At 35.9% G+C, this 19,557-nt stretch overlaps 1 protein-coding gene across 3 annotated transcripts in view; it reads left to right on the top strand.

Annotated features, from left to right (window-relative positions):
• The window catches only part of dpf1 (double PHD fingers 1), a 54,755-nt gene extending 36,409 nt beyond the window's left edge, over nt 1–18,346 (top strand). For 2 of the 3 annotated variants that reach the window (XM_084127529.1, XM_084127531.1), the window contains exons 9-12: nt 12,302–12,421; nt 12,505–12,617; nt 12,752–12,833; nt 14,120–18,346. In XM_084127529.1, the coding sequence (XP_083983655.1) occupies nt 12,302–12,421; nt 12,505–12,617; nt 12,752–12,833; nt 14,120–14,190 (386 nt within the window). In that variant the 3' untranslated portion in view covers nt 14,191–18,346. The remainder of the gene's footprint in view (nt 1–12,301; nt 12,422–12,504; nt 12,618–12,751; nt 12,834–14,119) is intronic. The other variant, XM_084127530.1, reaches the window with a different exon arrangement.
• The last annotated feature ends 1,211 nt before the right edge of the window (nt 18,347–19,557 follow it).

The following is a 19,557-nucleotide window of genomic DNA, read 5'->3' as shown; positions in this document are numbered from 1 at the left end:
CTCCTGGATATTGGCCATTGTTAGTAGACAAATAAACTAGTGTAGAGTGTACACTGAGATTCAGACTGAGGTTTATGGAGACAAGCGGTCAGCAGGAGGACAGTTGAAGGGGTAGTAGCAGTTTTTTGTTTGTTTGGTAGAGATGGTAGTGGGGGTTGTTTTTCATTGCATTGAAGGTCAGATTTGATCTTTCTTTCCGTCTGTTTGTTTGCGTTCTATGTTCAATCCTAAAATTTCTTTACCCTCTTCCTTTTCTCCTTGCTTTTATTTTTCTCCTCCACATGTGACACATGCACACACACCTGAGTAATCACATACTCTTTTTTTATGGACAATTGCAGTGATTATGGCTGGTAAGCAAACTGCTCTGAAAGCTCGGAATGACTCCCTTCTTCAGATGAATTCCCTCATGCTGTTTGTACGAGAGGAATCGTGATTGTGAGGCTGAATCACGGCACAAATAATAATGGCATATCAGCACACCTGGGAACGAGAGGAGGCTGAACTTATCATCATCAGCAGCACAACAACCAATTGCAATAAACTGATGGCAAAAATCATGGTTAAAATAAAGAAACAACGAATAGCATTATGCCCTAAAGAGACTTTAAACAATATTGAATGGCGTAACATAAATCCCATACAGGCTGTTTCACATATATTATCTTTATTATAACTAATGGGTATATTTTATAATTATTTGTGTTTCATATTGAAATCTGTATACTGTGGTGGTATAATACCCTCATTATAATTCTAGAATTCAGTATGTTTATTTGGCTATTGATTAACATCATGAAATAATCCACACAGATTAAGTGACATCAGCAGCAGAACATGTTACTACATTTTGAATAAAGACAACAAATCATTCCCGGTAATATATTTCACAATAAAAAATAGTTCACAATAAAACCAAAAACATGCATTCATTTTTTATTGATTTTGACCTTAAACATAAAAACACAATGTTTTAGCTATGCATTATACTCTTTAAAAATGAACAGGTATTGCAGCGTATTATAACTGTCTTTACAGTTGCTATACCTTGGTAATGCGTTATATAAAAAATGAATTAAGTAAAGTCTAATTTTATGCTAGACTCAGTAAAAGCTCAAGTATACTTCTTCGTAGGAGTTTACCTGTCTCCACTCTGCGCTCCGCTAGGCCCCGGTCGCTACCTGCCACAGTTGCACTCCTGTCTGCTCCGAAACAAAGCAGGAAGAGCAGTGGCCGTTGCCTAGTGATGGTGTTGCCATGGAGACTGGCCAGCCAGACTCTCTCTATAAAGAATAGGTTGTTATATGTTCATCGAGAGCGTGGAAGGGAGGGGAGGCAGTGGAGTTTGGAGTTTCTCTAGGTTTGAGGATGGAGGGGTAGGGAGGTTCATTAAATCAGCGAAAGAGAGAGACTTGCTGAATTCTCTATGATTTGGCATATATATTAGACCAGACAGTTGTGTTGTATTTTACTGCGTTCTGCCTCATTTGCTATTCTGTATTAAGAAGAGGGCCGAGGGCTGTTTGGCTAGACTGGGGCCTTTGAAAATGCATGAGAAAATGAAAATTTCTCTTTCTTTCTCTCATTGTTCTTTTCTTTTTCTTTTCTTCACTTTCTTTCTCACATGTACATGTAAACATCCTCATATATAAAAAGTTTAGTACCAATTTTTTTTTTTTACAATTTGTTTTAACAATTAATAAAATGTGTAGTATTTATATATATATATTGTTCTAAAATGAGGAGGCAAAGTCCTCATACTTATTTTTTTATTTTTTTATTAATCAAATGTAAATTCATGTCCCAGTTACACTTAATGTTGTCACATTTTCCTGGTTAAATAAACATTACATAAAAATAGAGAAACCAAATACAATTCTATTTTATATTCATTAACTATACAATGTAATTAATGTTCTTTTTATTAAAACCAAGTATAAATCTCGTCAATTTAATGTTTTTAAGCATTTGTACGTTTATTCCAAAATAACAACTAACTGTAGTAAAAATGTAAACAATTTATTTTATTTGTGAACTAATGTTCAGCTTTTCTTTCTAACAGTCAACTTATTTTCATCAGTCATCAAGCTTGGTAAACACTGGTCACAGACAAGCGGATTGCTCATTAAAAAAAAAACACATTCATCATGTTTTCAGGACATTTCACGTTTGATTTTGGTATGATATAAAGCGGTAATATCTAAGTGGAGTTATTTATTTATTTTTTAATTAGTCTTCCCATTAGTCTTCTGACAAAAACGAGGTGGGATTTATTGCATGAACCATTTATATTCAACCATAACCAATCATATGCCTCCTCACATGTGTCTTTCCCCCATTCATTCTCAGTTACCCCCCAACAAACTCACCTCACACTTTAGGGGGGTCTGTTAAAAGTCACAATTTGTAATACTTGCGTTGTTTTATTTTTGTAATATAGGTTATTTGCTCACCCAATTTTTTTGGAGGCACTGCCTCCCTTGCCTATAATTGTATTAAAGTGGAAAAAAAGACTTGCGCTCCGCGCTGCCGCATAAACTAAAGCGCTACAGCGATCTGTCAAGACCAATTAAGAGCGTCAAAACGCCATTTTGACTTTCATGCACATAATGCCAGAATTTGAAAACTGAGACTTTGTTTCTTATCAGAAATGAAGTGCCTCAGTGCCTCCCATTATTAAATGGGAGGCGCACTAATGTTTTGTGTATAGGGAAAAACCATGAACCTGGCAACCCTGGCTGAATGGATGATTCATAGGGTCAAATAGAGCTTGCTTTAACGTAGAGCTTGCTGTAACGAAGCAGTTACATTTAGTGAGAATACCGATTATTGGCCGATACATTGGTGAATCCCTAATATATATATATATAAATATAATACAATACATATTCTGTATTGTGCATTGGAAACTATTTGTATGCATGCTTTTACTTCTTGTAGCTGACCTAACCTTGCAAATGACGTGCATATACATATCAGTTGTTATTACACTGCAATGTCCTCAGTTCAAGCAGATGGGAGGCCCAGAGTCAAATTCTGCATATGCCCTCTGAAAAGAGCTTACTGCACCCCGACCTCTCATTTCTTTTCTTTACAAATATACACATATCTAAGGACATATACTATAAGGACAGAGAGTACAAAATCATTCAGTGTTAGAGTCTGGTATCATATGTATTGCATGAGGTTGTTCTGGATTCACAATCCCAGGGTTCTGCAGTAGAATTATTGATTTTCAAATGTTTGCAGTTTCCATTTCTTCAATGAAAGTTGGAGAGCAGAAAAGTCACACTGTGACTGTCTTGTGTAAAGAATCAGCATGCTGGTGCTTGTGTGTGTTTTGTGTTGATTTTATTTCATTTTGTGGTGGAGTGTAGTTTTGCTTTTGTAAACACATTCAACGAATGGAGTGATAATGGCATTAATTTTGGGATGCAGGATACTCTTTGTGTTACTGCTGCATCACACTGTTTGCTTTCATCACTAGAGCTCTATGTCTCCATGTATCTCACAGTCTTGGTTTGTGTGTAAGGGTGTGTGCATGTCAGACTGACTGCACCGCAACCATAGATCAGGTTTTATTATGCACCAAAAGCTGATCCTCCTCTCCCTTCACAGTGTCGTTCTGTTTGAGGTCTGTTATGCAACTCAGCCCACTGACTGGTCAAAGTACTGAGGCCTGTGCGATACAGCAATGCATTTTCATTCAATCTTATCTTTTTCTGTCTGTCTATCTATCTATCTATCTATCTATCTATCTATCTATCTATCTATCTATCTATCTGTCTGTCTGTCTGTCTGTCTGTCTGTCTGTCTGTCTATCTATCTATCTATCTGTCTGTCTGTCTGTCTGTCTGTCTGTCTGTCTGTCTGTCTCTCTGTCTTTCTGTCTATCTATCTTTTTCTGTCTGTCTGTCTTCAAATTTTTCAGTCTATCTATCTATCTATCTATCTATCTATCTATCTATCTATCTATCTATCTATCTATCTATCTATCTATCTATCTATCTATCTATCTATCTTTTTCTGTCTGTCTTCAAATTGTTCAATCTATCTATCTATCTATCTATCTATCTATCTATCTATCTATCTATCTATCTATCTATCTGTCTGTCTGTCTGTCTGTCTGTCTGTCTGTCTGTCTTTCTGTCTATCTATCTGTCTTTCTGTCTATCTATCTATCTATCTATCTATCTATCTATCTATCTATCTATCTATCTATCTATCTATCTATCTGTCTGTCTGTCTGTCTGTCTGTCTGTCTGTCTGTCTGTCTGTCTGTCTGTCTGTCTGTCTGTCTGTCTTTCTGTCTGTCTGTCTGTCTATCTATCTATCTATCTATCTATCTATCTATCTATCTATCTATCTATCTATCTGTCTGTCTGTCTGTCTGTCTGTCTGTCTGTCTCTCTGTCTTTCTGTCTATCTATCTTTTTCTGTCTGTCTGTCTTCAAATTTTTCAGTCTATCTATCTATCTATCTATCTATCTATCTATCTATCTATCTATCTATCTATCTATCTATCTATCTATCTATCTATCTATCTATCTATCTGTCTGTCTGTCTGTCTATCTTTTTCTGTCTGTCTTCAAATTGTTCAATCTATCTATCTATCTATCTATCTATCTATCTATCTATCTATCTATCTATCTATCTATCTATCTATCTATCTATCTATCTATCTATCTATCTATCTATCTATCTATCTATCTATCTATCTATCTATCTATCTATCTGTATGTCTGTCTGTCTGTCTGTCTGTCTGTCTGTCTGTCTGTCTATCTGTCTTTCTGTCTATCTATCTATCTGTCTGTCTGTCTGTCTGTCTATCTATCTATCTTTTTCTGTCTGTCTTCAAATTTTTCTATCTATCTATCTATCTATCTATCTATCTATCTATCTATCTATCTATCTATCTATCTATCTATCTATCTATCTATCTATCTATCTATCTATCTATCTGTCTGTCTGTCTGTCTGTCTGTCTGTCTGTCTGTTTGTCTATTTGTCTATCTATATATCTTTTTCTGTCTGTCTACATATTTTTCTGTCTGGTTTTATTCCTAACCCAAAAATACAAATGCTGTGTGTTTATTATGTGTGACTATACATGGACATTTGTGTGTGTGTCTGTGGTAGTTTGATGAAGGGGGTTATTAAAAGCAGGATTCCACCCCATTTGTCATGGTCAAGAAGTGGGGTGCAGCATGCGGGCAACCTCAAAAAAACAAAAAAGATTAGGCAAAGATGTACCAGTAATAAAGCCTAGCTCAGGAGGGGGTTGCATGTGGAATGTGTCATTTGTTTGTGCAAAATCCATCCACACTGCAGCAAAACTTAATGAGGTGCTTCTTACAGTATGTTCTATTTTAAAGCTTTGGCTTATGGAGACGCTATTGTGTGTGGTTTTCCGTAGTGTAAGGCACATATTCAAGGTATATTCTGTGTAAATAATCTATTTTCACATTATATATTTAAAATATTTAACATTTAAATGTATAATATGCAATTTTTTTTTTCAACTGAGGGACAAGTCAAAAACGGTGCAGGATGATGGTGCTGAAATGCTCTCCATTGGTGAACTAATAACGGCTTGACTTGCTAAATGTGCATCTCTCTTTCTTAAGCTTTTTTTTATTTTACAGACACACGTCAGAGCAGGCATGTGGAATTGTCTTTATGTGAGCGGTGCTGCTAAAATGCTTTTGCATGATTAGTTTGATGGCCTCATGAAGCCTGTTTGTTTTTTGGAGTGTTTGGCAACTGAGATCATAGAAAGGTTTGTGCCAACAGGTGCTTGCGAGTCCTTCCTGTGGTGCTGTTACTTGAGCTGCTTTCTCTCCCAGCCATTTGTGTCCTAATTAGAGATGTGTGATCTTGCTAAAATAGAATCGTGTCACTATAGGATCATTTGGAGAAGAATTGGGGTGTGGAGAGAGAGCGAGAAATGATAAGGGAGGGAGGTTTTTGAGGATTCCTATTCCTACTCTCTCTTTCGATTCCCATGGGGCTGCAGACACACTTGAAAGCTGTGAAGTGTGCTGTTCTGCCTGTATTCTCCTCGTAATTGGCCAAATGCTGCATTGGGAAAGATTTAGGTAGGCAGGAAGGCATGGCAAAGAAACTCCTGCGTCTGTCTCTGAAACTCTCTATGTTTTTCTTTTGGCTTGACTCGTCTCTCTGTTCTTCCCATCTTCCTTTTTTGTGTTAATATAGGGCTTTGTTCCAATACCTAGTGTGCTGCCTCACTGTCTGCTGCCTTAGACAGATGTCTTAGTAGCATCCTACTGTCATGGAAACTCGACTGATTTGGAAAACTCTTCATAGCCTCTCTGATACTTGAGTTTTGGTGTTAGCATGATACTAAGCTAAACTATAAATTGACTATTAATATCAATAGTTTATTATTAATATTGTTATTATTATAGAATTAAATCTAAGTGGCATATAGAATTACATTTATCACCTTAAAATGTTATCACCTAAATAGATAAATACCTATATATAAATATATATGCAGTATAAAAAATCTGTCTGTCTGTCTGTCTGTCTATCTTTTTCTGTCTGTCTTCAAATTGTTCAATCTATCTATCTATCTATCTATCTATCTATCTATCTATCTATCTATCTATCTATCTATCTATCTATCTATCTATCTATCTATCTATCTTTTTCTGTCTGTCTTCAAATTGTTCAATCTATCTATCTATCTATCTATCTATCTATCTATCTATCTATCTATCTATCTATCTATCTATCTATCTATCTATCTATCTATCTATCTATCTTTTTCTGTCTGTCTTCAAATTGTTCAATCTATCTATCTATCTATCTATATTATATTATATATAACACATATAATAATATCATAAAAATAACACACATGTTGGGTAAAATTAATTTTCAATGAACTGTAACATAACTCTGTAAACTAACTTGTAAACTGTAACTGAACTGTTAATATAGTATTACATCAATACTAAAATTTGATATGGAATGAATTTTATCACTTAAATTAATTATCTCTACATGACATTTACAATACTAAAAATCTAAATGTAGAGGTTTTAAGTATGAAATATTTTTACATTGATTTAAATTGGGAAATTATATAGTAAAATAATTTTATATAAATACACTGTATAATCATGTTCTGTATTATATTATATTATATTATATTATATTATATTATATTATATTATATTATATTATATTATATTATATTATATTATATTAAAATGTTCTTTGTGTTTGTCATTACAAACAAATGAATTTTGTCTAATGAAGTGAACTACTGCATATCCCCTTCTCTCATTCTGGGATTTCTTTTTCCACAATGGATTCATGTGAAATGAGGTAGGCCTATCTTAGAAGGCATCATAATTAAGTTGCCTTGTACCTTTTGGAACAGCTTTTGCGTGGGGGGCGCCTTATGATGCCTTTAACATGCAGCCTATGGAGGCAGCTCAATAGATTTAGGAATAGAGCATCTTTCTGCCTCTCTCTCTCTCTCTCTCTCTCTCTCTCTCTCTCTCTCTCTCTCTCTCTCTCTCTCTCTCTCTCTCTTTCTCCTCGCATCTTTTTTTTTTGTGTGTGTGTGCGTGTGTGTGTGTGTGTAGATATGTGTGTGTGCGCACATGTACGAGAAAGCAGGATTGATTGCCTGTGGCTGTCATCCGAACACTACACCTTAAACGCGACTGCAGGCTTTTAATCATTGATAGGCTTTTGCTTGAGTCAGGCAGACTACAGGGCAGACCCGCTCTCACATACAGCCATATTAGAAACTGCTGATTCACACTATGCTATTTCAAATCTAGTATTTAAGCCTTTATTTTATACATATATGCAATATGTGTGTGTTTTGTACATGATGTGAGACCGCAGGAAAGTGTGTTGAGATGGAGAATGTTAGTGCTTCTGCACATACATATGCATGCGCTCCACAGGGACTTGTGAGCACATCGTGTCCATGAGAGAATCACAAAAGACAGACGGACAAAAGAATTGATTTCTTTCACAACCTTTCATTTCTATTTCTATATAAGAACTGTTGGAAAACAGAATGTATTAGTCTGTATACTTGCATGTTTTCTATAACTTTTGATAGAAGAATCTCTGATGCTGTACTGTCAAGTTCATCCTTTTTATTTATCGATATTACATTTTGTAAAATGAATAAGTGCATTCTCCATTCTTAAACCCCAAAAAATGAATATTCAGTCATCTATTCACCCTCATGTCATATCCTACAGCCAATATTTGTGTAAGGCAGATTGTAGCGCTGCTTTCTGGAGTGCAGTTCACTCCTTCACCAGTTGACATGCTCTAATTATGCAGTGTGAATGAGAAGCTTTGAGTACACTACTTATTTTCGGTGAACTGTCCAGCTGTCTGTATAATTATCCTTATAACTTACATTCCGACCCTTTTGTTCTCTATTTACTAGCTTTTACTATTTTTACACACTGATCATTTAACAGAGTTGCATGGAAAGTGTGAACTGGTTGTTTGTTGTATGCTAGTCTCAGCTTCAGGCCAATGAACCATTGACTGACCATCTGGTCGCATACAAAAACACAATGCTTCAATCTGATTGGCTGTATAGACTCAATTTCTGGGAGTCAGGGTACACAGATTTCAGATCAGTTCACTGAGACAGCAGCTGTTGAAAAATATACTGTATTTTGTTTAAAGGATCATATTCATGAGACAGGTGCTTTTATAGCCATTTAGAAGAATTGGTTGCAAATACAAAAGTACAAGGAATGTTCCCAGGATATGTTTTTAATTGAATGTGTATTATTCATTTATGATATATTTTCATTGAACAATTAGTTTATAGAGATATAACAAATTATTATTATTATTATTATTATTATAAATAAAACAATTAATTAAATAAACAGTATCCACCTGTCCATATGTTTTAGAATTATTAATAATAATAATAATAATAATAATAATAATAATAATAATAATGATAATGATAATAATAGTAATTATTTATGTTATTATTATTATTATTATTATTATTATATTGGTCATAAATAAACAAAATAAACATTTGTCCATATGTTTTATAAATAATAATAATAATATTTGTCATAAATAAACAATTAAAATAAAGAGTATCCACTTATCCATATGTTTTAGAAATAATAATAATAATAATAGTAATAATAGTAATTATTATTATTATTACTGGGAGTTTAAAGAGGAAAAATGGTTTGGAGAATGTATGTATGTATGGATTATCATAATAATTTATTTATTTAGTATTTTTAATGTGATATGTATTATTTATTTAGGATATATTTTATTGAATAATTTGTTTATTGAGATATAAAAAAATATGATTGTCCATATATTTTAGAAATAATAATAATAATATTAATAATGATAATTATTATTATTATTTGGACAAATTTGTGGAATGCTTCCAATATTCTAATGCTTAAAGGTACATTTAAAGCAAGATTTTGCCATTTTTGTGGATGTCTCTAAAAAAAAAATTATATATATTTTTGTTGCATTCACATTCACAAATGCAAAAAAGATTTATTTGTAAAATTAGAAAATACAGATATTTTTTTATTTTATTGTATGTATTTGTTTGCATAACTGTGCATTGCCCTGTCCATTAGTGAGATGTATTGATACTATTTTAACTTCATAATAGTGAAATAGAGGCCTGCAGATGGTGTCAGTACCTCCAGACTTCTTTTTCACACTGTGCCGTGAACCGACCTGCACTAAAATGAGTTTCCCTGTAAGCACCACGGACAGCTCCGCAGCACACTGTGTGGAAGTGCAGTCCTGCCTCTAATGCCGCTGGTCTTCACTGCTGCAGCTGCACACAACACAATGCAGCCTCTCACAGACGACATGCTCTAGCGTGCGCCTAAATCTTGATTTACAAACCGCTTCAATGCAGTTCTTGCCGGGTTGTTTTTGTCTTCCCCGCTCAACTTTGCATGTGTAATGTGTGCTCTGTGGAGTTTGTTGCGACCGCTTTTTCAACTGCACGTTTTTAATACGTCCTCTGTCTCTTATCTTATCCTGGTCCATTCTCTCTTTCTCTCTCTCTCTTCTCTCTGGAGATTAGGGAATAAAACAGCACATATTCCCCCTGCTCGCTCATGCTCCCTCCCCCACTGATAGAATCTCTGGAGGATGGAGTGGATTAATGACCTCGCTGGAGAGGGCCAGATCTCTCCAAATCACCCCATAGAGCTGCACACACCACTCATCATCAGTGTGTGTGTGTGTGTGCGATTTACAGTAGCACATATGCTTATTTCCACTATATATGTGCTCAACCCATCACTAGTCGCACTGTGTTGCATTTAATTCAACCCACTGAAAGACGGACCTGTTCAGCCATGAATTCAAACTGATCTACACAGAGACATCCTTGTTTCCTTGTTAATTATATACACCAGTCTCCTGCTGTGTATTTGTTTCTCTCCGCAGCAGTTTCCTCTCTTCCTGTGACAATATTTAACAGACCTCCAGTTCTCCCAGCGGAGAGCGTGTCCCCCTCCCTCCGCTCAGACTGCAGGCTTCAGCAGGCCCGTATACCACTGTGAAAGGAAACATATGGACAGAAAACACACTAGAGACAGAAACAGAATATCATAGTGACTTGGGGTGGCAACAGCCTAAGCCCAAAGTATACATTGGTGGTCCGCGCGAGGTAATTTTCGTCATCAGACGGTTCCGTGGACATGTGCGCACACCGTCCGCGCTTACGCCACATACACTGTAAAAAAAAATTACAGCCCCAAGTCAAAAATTTCTAGTGACTGATCACATCTACATTTTTCAATTAGTCTGACGGATTATTTTTCAACAAGAATTGCACTTGGGCCAATGTAAAAATTTAGATGTGACCAGTCACTAGAAAATTTTGACTTGGAGAGGTTAGAAATTTTTTACAGTGTATGCGAGTGACTTGAGCACTTAGAGTCCACTAGTTAGTGCGCATGCACCAAACACATCTTGCACACCCACTGCCAAGGAGTAAACTTTTAAAGGCTCTTTAGAAACCACAAAGAACACCCTAGCAACCATGTAACAATGAGCTGCATAGCGACCATTCACAACATCTTAACATCCTAAATCCTACATCCAACGTGATTTTTCTTCAAAAACATTTAATATTGTGGCATTTTTTTCTTTCTTGTAACACTTTACAATAATGTTCAATTAGTCCTAACAATGAACAATATTTTACAGCATTTATTAACCTATTAACAGCAAAAGTTTAAAATAATTGTTTAAAATAATTGTGAAGTTAAAAAAAATATGTTTTTTGTTTTGTTTTTGAAGGAAGTCTCTTCTGCTCACCAAGGCTGTGTTTATTTGAAATACATTAAAACAGTAATATTCTGTTATATAAATGTAATATAACTGTTTTCCATCTGAATATATTTTAAAATGTAATTTATTCCTGTGATGACATCATTACTCCAGTCTTCAGTGTCACATGATCCTTCAGAAATTATTCTAATATGCAGATTTGCTGCTCAAGAAACAGTTGTGCTGCTTAATATTTTGTGGAAACCATGATAAATTCTTTCAGAATTCTTTGATAAATACAGAGTTCAAAAGAACAGCATTTTTTTTGTGTGTCTTTTTGTAATTTTGTCTTTACAGTCACTTTTGATCAATTTAACGAATGTTTTCTAAATAAAAGTATTATTATTATTAATTTTTTTTTAATCTTACTGATCCCAAATGTTTGAATGGTAGTGCAGGTTGATGTTAATGTATGCATTCTCTAATACAAAGTTCTGTCATGAAACTCTAGATATTGCACCAGACTAATAGGTCATTAACTCAATCTGCAATCACATCATTCTCTACATAATGCACATCTGATTGGTTCGTGCTGTATCAGCAGCCAATGAGCTTGCTGCTTTACTTTTAAATACTTGCTCATTGTCTGCGTAGCAGTTTCCAGCACGCTTTCAGAAACCCTCCACCTTCCCCAGCTCCACCTGTATAGATCTGCTACGGGTAATTCATGTATGCTATTGTACAGCAGCAGCAGCAGCATGTCGTGTATGTATTGACAGTAGTAAGTCTCGTACTTGCTCTGCAGCAGCAATAACCAACAGCAGCAGCGTAGCTTATCTATTCCGTCAAACCAAACATATCAACATTGTCATATCCATTACCATGCCAAACAAAATTCATTGTTAGTCCATAATACCTAATGCATGAATTAATAATAACGTATTTCATCATTTCTTTTGTTACGTTTAAATTTTTGCACTTTTCTCTTCTCTTTGCAGCCAAAAAAGCAGCTGATGGTTCTGTCATCCCAAACGGCTACTGTGACTTCTGTCTAGGAGGCTCCAAGAAAACGGGCTGTCCTGAAGATCTAATTTCCTGTGCGGACTGCGGCCGATCAGGTGCGACCTAACCCATGCAAGCTCAGCTCGGAAATGGGATTTATTAATTTCTCAACATATTACCTTCTTTTCGGTTGTTGCAGGTCATCCGTCGTGCCTGCAGTTCACCGTCAACATGACGGCGGCGGTGAGGACCTACCGCTGGCAGTGCATCGAGTGCAAATCATGCAGCCTGTGTGGGACATCAGAGAACGATGTAAGTCAGCTGAACGAAGCAACTTTCTTTTCCAGTGCAATCTTTGTTGTGTTTGAGAACTGTTTAGTCCAGGCCCCCAGCGCTAGTGTTTGGGGACATGTGCATACAAGGATCAACTTGCATTATTTTTACAGGATCAGCTTTTATTCTGTGATGATTGTGACAGAGGGTATCATATGTATTGTCTAAGCCCCCCTATGTCGGAGCCTCCGGAGGGTATGTACTATTTGTTTTACATTTAGGTGTTTTAAGTGGACTGCAAAAAAAAAAAAAAAAAATCTTATTCGTAATCAGTATTTTTGTATTATCGTTCAGTAAAAATCTAAAGATCCTTAAAGCAAGAGACATTTACTTCAGAAGCTAAATTATTATTGCATGAGATAATCATTTTTATTTATTTTATAAATATAAAGTATATATAATCTATAAGATATATTAAAGTATATATATTAAGCATACACATATATAATAAAAAATGTATATAAGTATTTTTATTTTTATTTTAATTAATAATAAATAATTTAATTTAACTTGCTAATGAAAAACTGCTACTTAAAAGTGCTATTTCAAACTTTTGCCAAATATTAATATTTAGTATATATTTTTGTCAGATTGTTTTTTTTGTTCCTAGTTTTAGGCACTTTACTCTTGCACATTTTGTTACACAAGTTTGTTGGGTGGAAAACTTGCATTTTCCACAAATGCTACTTTTCTGGAAATGGAAAAAACACTGTGCTTTTTAAATAATTAAACACTGTGTTGCCAAAGTTAATATTGTAGCTTTCAGACACTTGTGTCATTATATTATTAACATTTGACCAAAATCAAGGTCAAATGGAGTTACAAGGTTTTTAGCCAGGAATATTTTGAGAATTTTGGACATGTATGTGTTTTGTCCACCATTAGTGGACAAAGTGCAGCACATTACATTTCCATCAATTTACCAGTTATAAAGTTAACTGCTATGTGAGCGCTCAGTTTCTTCTGTCATTTGGCCAAAATCTCATGTTTTTAAAGATCAAGTGCTTCGCACAGGCTATTTAAACAGTATTAGCTATGAATTGAGAACAAATGCTAGACTAAGACACATTGCATTGCAAACAATCAGAGACGGTCCAAACTCTCATTGGCACTTCATTCACGATAGAGGCGGTGTGTAGTTATGAGGCTTTACCGACAGTTTGAGGATCCAGTGAAGTTACAAGGTTTAGTCACAAGCTTTTTAAAATACTTATCATTAGTTAAATATTTGCAAAACCCACAGACATCCGTAAAGGGTGACCAATGGTAATGATTTATGCAAAAAAATGAAATATGGAGATACAATGTTTCTGCCTGACAGTATCGATATACTCTCTGGAAAAACAAAAAGATGAAAAAATACTGTTAAACAATACATTTTTGTAGTGTTCAAGAACCGTTACTTAAAAGTGCTGTGTCTAACTTTGGCCAAATATTACATGCTTCAATTTAAAACAACATTTGTGTCTGTTCCTTTGCAGGGAGCTGGAGTTGCCATCTGTGTCTGCGCCAGCTAAAGGAAAAAGCGTCCGCCTACATCACACTAACCTAATCTCCGTGCCCTACTTCACCCTAGCAGTCTCATCCTACTCTATCCCATCATCACAGATCCAAAGAGACTCCCCCAACATCCACCAGAAGAGAACAACTTTCATCTGCCCATTGCCTGTATGGTGACAGCAAGGAAAACGTAGGGTGCGACTAACATTTTTGTATGTCATTTGGGACTCAAGCAGACCTTTCCTCGTCAGTCCCTCCAAAGAGTTCTTTCCTTCAAAGATCAGAGAGGTCTTCTTCTTGTCTGACTCCATCTTATGGTGGCTAGACAAGTAGTGCCAAACAGTTTGTCGCTGAGGAGACATTTTGCACGAATCTGAGAGGGGCATGTCAGTGGGAGGAGTCTCTGTGACACCATTAGATGACGCACCAACTGCAGATGGGACGAGTGCCACTTGATCTCACCACAGCTTTTGGTTTGTTTAGCTCTGGTGAGAGATGGTATCAATGTGCCATTGATTTTTTTTTTTTTTTTTTTTTGCGGTATATTCTTCAGGAGCAGACACCAGCACATAATGAGATCATGTTTAGTCATTAAATTTGGCCTTATTCTAGCTGTAATTAGACTTCTGTTGTAGAGATGAATGAATTCTTCAATAATTAATATCCCTTGAGGATACAACTTTTGGTTCTTGCAACATATTACAAAAAAAGGTGATATATCATGAACGTAGTCTGTGTTAAAAGGAATATTGCAGGTTCAATACAAGCACTTGTAGAATAAAGTTGATAACCACAAAACTTATTATTATTATTTTTTTTTTAAAGGGTTACAGTGAAGTAGTCAATTGCGGGATCCATGGGACCTAACCCAAAGAGACTTAAAAGTGATAGTTACTAAATGTGTTACAGAATGTTATTTGTTTTATTCATCTATTGCGCAAAAACCCCCCAACAATTTATAGATGCAGAGTTGGATATTCTCATATATTTTTCGATTGTATGCGACAATGAACAAATGAAACAGCGTAGAGCAAATTCCTTTTGCCTGCTGTGACAAACGCCAACATGCAACTTGCACAAGTCTGGCACCTGAGATCTGAAGCAGAGAATTGGTCGGAATAAAAAAGAAAAAAAGAAATGCCTATGACACTGGACTGAGACTGACAAATCTGGCTAGACCTCCTCCTGCAGGCTTTTGCCATGGGTGCATGAATAAACGTGAAAGTTGCCGGTGTGAGCAGGACAATTTTTTTTTTTTTTTTTTTTTTGCAGGAGCGGGATTGAAAAATCCATTCCTCACACTTACAGCAGAAATGAATGGGGCCAATCCGTAAACACTAAATTACTTATTATTTCAAAAGTATAGCCACAAGATGCAAAAATATATGAGTGTTAACATGATTTTAGTGTGAAAAAATGACTTACTGACCTTTTCTGTGTAAAATTGTCCAATTTAGTAACTTTGTTGCCATGACAATGTTAAGAAAAAAAACATAAAAAATATGTGAACAACACAAGTATTTACAGAAAGTTAATGTAAGTGCTTTTATACAATGATAAACTTCACATTTCTCTAAAATTGGCCCCATTCACTTCCACTCTAAGTGCTTCGACATTACTGCAATTTTTTTCTTTTTTTCTTTTAGAAAACAAGGGACAAGTAAAAATTATTTTTTTGTGGCAATCAACATTATACCACAAATGCTGCTGAACTTGTATTGAATCTGGAAAATTCTGGAATATCAAGTCTTTTGCCCAAGGGAAGTCGTAATGCTGCAAACAGTTTTCATGCATAGAAAGATCCCTTTATTAAGAAAGTCCGAGGTGCATGTCTTTCAACCAGAGTCAAACTTGCTCTGTTTGAAAAAAGAAAAGAAAGAAAAGTAGAGTTCAAAAATCAGCTGATTAATTCCGTACTTCCAACATGATCCCCACCTCCTCTTCCTATTCTCAACAAGCCAACATAAAATTCCCTCTCAGCCAGGGTGCGTTTATAAGAGTGTATATTTATCGAGCGACGTCTGTCCTTGTTTTAAAAACAGGGCGTTAAACGGTTGATTGTTGTCTTTTTTATGATGACTTGCTTGCATGTTGTAATAGTATCGTTTTTAAATAATTTAAGGACAAAAAATCGAAGAAAGCACACTTATTCTGCAATAATGTTTTTGTGTTTGTGACCCTCTCTGGGGAAGTTGCGTCGGTATGTATGTGCGCTTTTAAAACTCTCGTGGAACTTCGAAACTGTAAACGACAGAATGCGGAAATGGGGCGGAGTTTTTAAAAGGGGGAGGAGTTTGTGAAATTCTGACGTTTTCAGGTGCCACTGCAAACTCTCCATTTTGATTTCCTGGACAAACTGAAGACCAGCTTTGGAGACTCCTTTCCATCCCCCCAGTCTCTTTGGAGGGGCATTTTTCCTTTTTGTGACAAGAAAAATTGTGCGCCTCTTTTGTAGAATGAGCTCTTTACTATCTGTAAGTCTGCTTTGTGTTCTGAGACTTGCTACTGCAGCCTGCTTAAAAGAAGAAAAAATGTCAAGCTAAATCCAGAGGAGTGTTATGGGGACGGCAGCATGTGTGCGTGTGTGCGATTGTGCTGAGGTGACTGTTTTAAACCCAAAGTCCCCTCTTATCCGTGGCCTAACTGAAAAGACTGCCTGCCATTTTCTCCACACCGAGTCTTTGAGCTTTAAGTTGCGAGACGTTTGCTGTAAATAGATAAGTGCTCTGTCTTTCCAGAATCAGTCCATGTTATAGACTCAAGTGAAAATGTCTTATGTGCTGTAATTCATCGAAATGTGAAAACAGCCTTTTCTACGCTGTCAGTGAAATATTAATCCATGTTATTGGGTTATTTCTATTTTTGTATAATTTTCCAATTTATGGTTTTAATGAGCACTACACCACTGGTAACTCTGACTCCATATATGTAAATCTTTTCAATTCTTTTTAAAAGAGTTGTAGAAATGTTTAGTCTTCGGTAGAAATAGTCTTGATTTCACATTTTGATATATCAACGTCTTTGTTCAGCCAACCCCTTGTTGTTCTTTTTTTACTTATGACTATTTTGCACAGTCTGTGTGATTTTTTTTTTTTTTTTTTTTTGGACGAGGGCACTGTTAGAGCATTTTAATTAAAGCAATTACACCAGAGACAAAATTATAGACGCATTTTGCATGTTCTGATATTGATAACACACAATAATTACACATGGAATGTGTTGATTCTTTCCCTCTCAGTTCCTGAAGCCAAAACACTGTGGCTTTGTGTTGTTTTCAAAACATTGTTTGTTTGAGCGGCCTGGCATAGCAACACTGGCTCAACCAATAGCAAGCGTTTGGAGGTGGAGCTATCTGTCTGTGTGACCAATAGCAGATGGAAGGGCTGGTAGGAGTGTTTTGAAAACCTTTTTAAATTTTTTTCAGTAGTGAAATGACACAATTCACTTTTAACAGTATTAAGAGGGGGAAATATATTCTGATTTTGTCTGCCTTGGTGAGATTTTTGGTTAGAAACTAACCTTCATGTTCTGTAGTATTTTTCTAGAACTACAAACGATTGTCAAGCTGTTTTCATGTCCCCCAAAGTTTGAAAGAGGGGCCGTGATTGGTTTGTATGAAAATATTTTGTTAGTTCACAGGCCTTTATTGACGAGGGGCGGAGTCATAATGATGTGATTGTATTCTTAGTAATGTGAGAGTATGAGTGGCATTATGTGGGAGGATGGTACACAAGGCTTAACCAGATTGTTTAAATGGTGAGCAGCTACATTTCAACGCGGACCACTGTGTCCTCTGTCCTGCTTGGGTTGAGATCTGTGCTCTATTTGTCTTTAATCTGTCTCGCTGATTTCACAGGGTTTTCTCTACCTGTATATTGTTGTGCTGTGATCTTCGCTTGCAGTTTTTTTTTTTTTTTTATTCCCCCACAAACACCCACACACAAATACTCTTGTGCGAGAGGATGCGTGAGTGTTTTACTTTCTTGTAACTGTCCATAGAAAAATAAAACAGACGTATGGAGAAAAGAAGCGTGTTTTGACTCAGGACTGAGTTGTACATTTGTTTTTCATTGAACTTGAAATGGGTGCTCCTCATGGAACTGAGCATCTCTGATGACTGCTGCTCAGTGATCCACTTTAAAGAATGTCCTTTCTTTTATTTCTGTCCATTTTGACAAGCAGGAAATAAAAAAAAAATTGTACCATTATCCGATTTTGTCTTCTGTGATGTTTCCAGCGGAGCAGCGCTGAAATACAGAATTTAAAGGAATAATTCACCCAATAATGTACTCACCTTCAAGCCGTCCTAGGTGTTAATAAATGCCTTCTGAAGCGAAGCGATGGGTTTTTGTAAGAAAAATATCCATATTTAAAACTTTATAAACTATAATCACTGGCTTCCAGCAATGGCCGTACACGCGATCACATGAGAGTTACATGGTTTTCGTGAGAGGCGTCTATTTTCCCATAAGCTTACGCTACGCCTACGTCAAACGTCGGGTCAGAGGTCACTCTCCTGCTGGAACTCAACTCTCTCGTGAACGCACGTACGGCCGTTAAATATGGATATTTTTCTTACAAAAACCCATCGCTTCGCTTTAGAAGGAATTTATTAACCCACTGGAGTCATATGGATTACTTTTATGATGGATGGATGTGCTTTTTGGAGCTTCAAAAACTCAGACACCATTCAATGTTATTACAAAGCTGGGAAGAGCCAGGATATTATTTAATATAATTCAGATTGTGTACGGAAAATCATTTACACCTATGATGGCTTGAGGGTGAGTAAATTATGAGAGAATTTTCATTTTTGGGTGAACTATTCCTTTAAAGTAGGAATGAAACAGATGTTATGATAGTCTTTTGTTCCCAATTGTGACGTAAATATGAGTGAAACGGCTTTTGAACAAGAAAAAAATGTAGGGTGGGACTTGATTTTGGTTCGAGATGGTTTGGTGGTCTGCTATTGGTCGATCTCATGTGAGTGACAGGTTGTCCCGCCCTCATGCCAGTAAACACATCAAAGAAGAGAAGAGAAGAGAAGAGAAGAGAAGAGAAGAGAAGAGAAGAGAAGAGAAGAGAAGAGAAGAGAAGAGAAGAGAAGAGAAGAGAAATAATGTATGTGGAAAAATCATTTGTGACCCTGGACCACAAAACCAGTCACAAGGGTCAATTTTTTGAATATGAGATGTATACAACATCTGAAAGCTGAATAAATAAGCTTCACATTGATGTATGGTTTGTTAGGATAGAACATATTTGGCTGAGATGCAACTATTTGAAAATCTGGAATCTGAGGGTGCAAAAAAATCTAAACATTGAGAAAAGCGCCTTTAAAGTTGTTCATTTATGTTCACGATTGTGCTGCATTCACTCACAAAAATATTGTTTTTATATATTTATGGTAGGAAATTTA

The sequence above is a fragment of the Abramis brama genome (genome assembly GCF_963993115.1).
Source record: "Abramis brama genome assembly, chromosome: 10".
In the NCBI taxonomy this organism is placed as follows: domain Eukaryota; kingdom Metazoa; phylum Chordata; class Actinopteri; order Cypriniformes; family Leuciscidae; genus Abramis; species Abramis brama.
This window is presented reverse-complemented; position numbering and strand designations above follow the sequence as displayed.